Raw genomic sequence first — 5,069 nt, forward strand, 5'->3', positions numbered from 1 at the left:
TTAAAAATCAGGATTACTGACAAATTAGCTGGTTGAGTGTTGATCACCTAGCAAAGTTGTAAAATATAAAATGGTTAATAAATAGTGTCACTTAGCTTTTTCAAATATGTTGTAAATATGTTTTCCTCCAAATATATATAACATACATATTCATAAGTGGTATTATATAAATAAATATATTCATGATAGTGCTCCTGGCCTTCTCCATCATCCTCGTTTTCTTCACATGATGCTATAGATATTTTTCAATGTTGCAATAAGTTCTGTCCCCTCCATACACCATACAATACAAGTCCTATATAAATTCATAGAAACAAATGCACTATGATCATCTAATTAGGCCAAGAAAATAAAACCTAATTTCACATCACAATCATATTATTGTTGTTTTTTATTTTTGAGAAAAAAGGTAGTGTAACAATGAGAATTGAGAGAAAGAAGAAGAGTAGTAATGGATCTGTGTGGTCTATTTTCATGCATGCGGATACCCAAGACTGGCTTCTAATGGGTTTTGGTGTGTTAGGGTCCATTGGTGAAGGTTCCACCACTCCTCTTGTGCTCTATCTCAGTAGCCTCATTATGAACAATATTGGGACTTCTTCTACCATCTCATCAACCACTTTTGTCCATTGCATCAACAAGGTTTTTCTACTATCATAAACCATTTAAATTATTGCATTGAAAATCTCAATATTATTTTGATATATAACGTTGATTTTTTTTAAAAATTTATTGCATCCAAAATCCAATTTATTTATAGATAGTGCATACTGATATTTTGGAAATATACAAATACTTTGTTGAATTGCAATATTTACAGCATGTCAAACTCATTCCATGCGCTAACATTTGATAATATTTATGTTATAGATATAATTATTCATGTGTTTTATTTTATTAATTTAAATTATTTGGATAAATAACTTTATGATATATAGTATTAATTTTTATGATTAAAATATTTTCGCTTATTACCCGTAAAAAAAATTTAGGAGAAGATAAACTAAAAGAAAGCATATACCAATTATACTTTAAATAAATAAAAAAAATTATATATTTGATATGTTAACATAAAATCAATGAGAATATAGCAAATAAATTAAACTTTTTTAACACAATTTTTTTATGTTATGTAATGTGTCTATAACTAGAGCTTATACCTGGAGAGAACGTCCATGCATGAAAAATTAGTAGATATTTCTTCTTAATTAATTAAGTTTGGGGATTAATTTATTATTGTATATTGATGATGCAGAATGCAGTGGCTTGGTTATATTTGGCTGCTGGAACATTCCTTGTTTGCTTCCTCGGTGAGTTTAGTATTTATAAGAAACAGAAATGTTTGATAATTAAAAAATATTAATAAAAAATTGCCAAAATTTATTATTTGTAATTTTATTTAATGTATTTTGTAATAAATAAAAATTAAATAAGACAAATTTAAATTATTTGAATTGATTTTTTTTTTAGCATTATCTTATAAGAATTGTATTTTTTTATTAATTAATTAATTATATATAAAATCTCTCTCTCTTAGTTATGATAATTAATAATCTTTGAAACATTGTTGTTTTGGTCAGAGGGTTATTGTTGGACAAGAACAAGTGAGAGACAAGCAGCAAGAATGAGAGCAAAGTACCTGAAAGCAGTGATGAGACAAGAAGTTGCATATTTTGATTTGAATGTGACAAGTACCTCAGACATTATCACTGGCGTTTCCAATGATAGCCTCCTCATTCAGGATGTTATTAGTGAGAAGGTTTTAACTTTTAACACTACTATGCCACCAAAAATTAATTCATACAAAAGCATTTTAGGTAGTTCAGGAATTAGAATTAAGGTGTTTTCAGTATTTTTAGTAATTGACTTTAATCATAAAATATATACATAATTAAACTTAGTTAGTTTATAACATATTTAAAATACAGAACCACTTAAATAAAAATGTCTAAAACGTCTTTTTTTAAATATATTTTTTAGTAGTTAAAATTTAACATATATAATCGATTAAATCGTGTTATTTTTGTTAAAATTAGGCCAGACAAATTAATTTGACCGAAAAAATGGTGAATCAAATCTTAAATTGGTCTAAATTAATATTATTTTTTTACAAAAAATAACTACAATACCCTTATTATAGAAAATGACTAAAATAATCCTATTATACATATTAATTTTGAGAATCCTAAATTCTAGCCCTTTGCTTCTCTGTCGTCATAGAGTTAGAATTTAAAGTTTTCAAAATATATATAATAGAAGTATTTTAGTCATTTTCTGTAATAAAAATATTATAATAATTTTCTATAAAAATTAATATTAATTTATATCAGTTCAAGATTTGATTCACCATTTTTTGGTCAAATTAATTTGTTTGGCCTAATTTTAACAAAAAAATATAATTTAATCGATTATATGTATTAAATTTTAATTACTAAAAAATATCTTTAAAAAAATATTTTAAATATTTTTATCTAAGTGACTCATTTAAAATACATCCCATACATACTATCTCTATTTTTCTTTTAAGGAAATAATATCATCCTAATAATAATTCCTATTTTTAATACTCATTACCGTACCCTAGCTAACTCATACGGTAAAAATTGGAAAATGATAATATGATGGTAGATATACTTATACAGCATGCTTATTTTTGTCTTCTTTAAAATGCATGTATTGGTATATTTATTTATTATTTATTAGCTTCATTGCATATATCTTTATTTAAGGATTTACCTAACATATATATAGCACACATGATAAGTTTATTATTAATAAAAAATTTTAAATTTTTTTAAATAAATACATTAAAAATTTAAATTTTTATATTTTTAATAATAATTTTAACATGTGTCTTTAAAACACAAAATAGATAAATTCTTTAAAGAAGCAGAAACTATAAAAACAGGAGAGTGAAAAATTTATGATAAAGTCTTTTTTATTATAATACCTCTAAAAATTAATTTATAAATAAAGAGAAGTATTTTTTTATTTTGAAAGTGGCTAATTAATACTTGATTTTTGTTTACCGTAAAAAAAAAAAGTTTAGCTATCATATGTTTTAGGACATATGTTAAGATTATTATTAGTAAAATTTTTTAAAGTTATTATTTTAATAATTATAAAAAACTAAATTTTGTATATTTTTTTAAAAAATAATTAATAATTTTAATTTGTGTTTTTAGAATATATGTAAACTAAACCCAAATAAAAAAATAGACGGACGAATTTCGAAAAATAAAAACACATATTTTGACATGAATAACTCCTCTCTTTTGTCTTTTTCTTTTTTCTTTCCCCTAAAAAAATTAGGTACCAAATTTGTTGATGAACTTTTCATTGTTCATTGGGAGCTACATAGCTGGTTTTGCAATGCTATGGAGATTGGCCATAGTAGGGATCCCATTCACAGTTCTTCTTGTAATCCCTGGCTTCATTTATGGCAAGACATTAATGGGATTAGCAAAGAAAATGAGAGAAGATTATAATAAAGCAGGTGTAATAGCTGAACAAGCAATATGTTCAATAAGAACAGTGTATTCATATGTGGGAGAAAATAAGACCATAAATGCATTCTCTAATGCTCTTCAAGGGTCACTGAGTTTGGGAATCAAACAAGGGTTGGCTAAAGGTTTAGCCATTGGAAGCAATAATGGTATTGTTTTTGGTATATGGTCTTTTTTGTGTTATTATGGTAGCAGATTGGTCATGGACCATGGTGCTAAAGGAGGCACAGTTTTTTCAGCTGGAGCAGCTATCACTGTTGGTGGATTGTAATTATCATATCTCTCTACCCTTTTATCTCGTTTATTTTATATATTAATTAATATTATATATCCAATTTCTTCACCTCATCAAGATTTTTTATTTTCATATTATTTGTGCTAATAAATTAAAGTGATTTTTGTTAATAATAAGGCTTGAAATTCCTTCCGTTTCAATTTTTTTTTTTTGTTCAGAACCTGAAATCACAAAAACCAACTACAACAAAATATGCAATGTTTATTTTTTCAGTTTTAGCAATGGTTTCTAATCGTTGGAGAAAAAAGTTTGTCTACACTATTATAAATTTCAAAATATTTATAAATTTATTTATAATATCTAAATATATAGCCTTTTATTTTTTCCCCATTTATATTGATTAAATATGATCGCATATATATAATTTATATATGTATTTAATTATTCTATTAGTTTTCAAAAACATTGTAAATTATGACTCAATTATGAAAAGGTTCTTTATCATTTTTAAATAGTTTATATAATTTATTAGTAGTAAATTTAGAAGAGAGCCATAATTGTACTAATAATTATACATATTTAGTTTTAAAATATAAAATTCATACAACATATAATGGAGACTGAAAAAGATTTGAATGTCTAACTTCTTTTCTAAATATCATTTATCATAAATAATTTATATATAAAAAATAAAATTGTTAGATCTAAACCCATAATCTCGTAATTCTAATATAATATATTTATTATCTTATATCAAATTTATTAAATTATTTAATTATTTTCAAATATCAACTTTATATCAAGAGAAATAATGTATATTGAACTTTTATCTTATAAAAAATAGATTAATTAATATGCTAACAAGTATAACATTAGTGTAATTTCTAATATAGAAATGAGCAATGCTAGGGGCAGCAGTTTTATTGAATTTTGGCCCGCATGTAACCAGCAGAGGAAGGTGAGCCATTGGATGAAATCTCACACCAATCTCACATCATCAAATCATCATTGATGGCTAAGTGATGGCTAATAATCACAAAAATTGCTGGCCCCTAGACTTTTCCTATATAAATTACATAATTTTATGTATTCATATAATTTGCATGAACACAGGGCACTAGGTGCTGGTTTAACCAACATGAAATACCTGAGCGAAGCAAGTTCAGCAGCGGAACGCATAAGGGAAGTCAATGGGAGAGTTCCGATGATCGATTCCGACGACAGTGACGGCGAAATCCTGGGAAGCGTTCGAGGGGAAGTAGAATTCCGAAACGTAGATTTCGCGTACCCGTCGAGACCAGAGACCGTTATTTTGAAGGGTTTGTGGC

At 25.7% G+C, this 5,069-nt stretch overlaps 1 protein-coding gene across 1 annotated transcript in view; it reads left to right on the forward strand.

Moving 5' to 3' along the window:
- Window positions 1-233: 233 nt before the first annotated feature.
- The window catches only part of LOC107485180 (ABC transporter B family member 15-like), an 11,407-nt gene continuing 6,571 nt past the window's right edge, over window positions 234-5,069 (forward strand). The window contains exons 1-5 of the mRNA XM_052260997.1: window positions 234-642; window positions 1,256-1,310; window positions 1,581-1,759; window positions 3,313-3,773; window positions 4,855-5,065. Of these exons, the coding sequence (XP_052116957.1) occupies window positions 421-642; window positions 1,256-1,310; window positions 1,581-1,759; window positions 3,313-3,773; window positions 4,855-5,065 (1,128 nt within the window). The 5' untranslated portion in view covers window positions 234-420. The remainder of the gene's footprint in view (window positions 643-1,255; window positions 1,311-1,580; window positions 1,760-3,312; window positions 3,774-4,854; window positions 5,066-5,069) is intronic.

The sequence above is a fragment of the Arachis duranensis genome, chromosome 4 (assembly GCF_000817695.3).
Source record: "Arachis duranensis cultivar V14167 chromosome 4, aradu.V14167.gnm2.J7QH, whole genome shotgun sequence".
Taxonomy (NCBI): Eukaryota; Viridiplantae; Streptophyta; class Magnoliopsida; order Fabales; family Fabaceae; genus Arachis; species Arachis duranensis.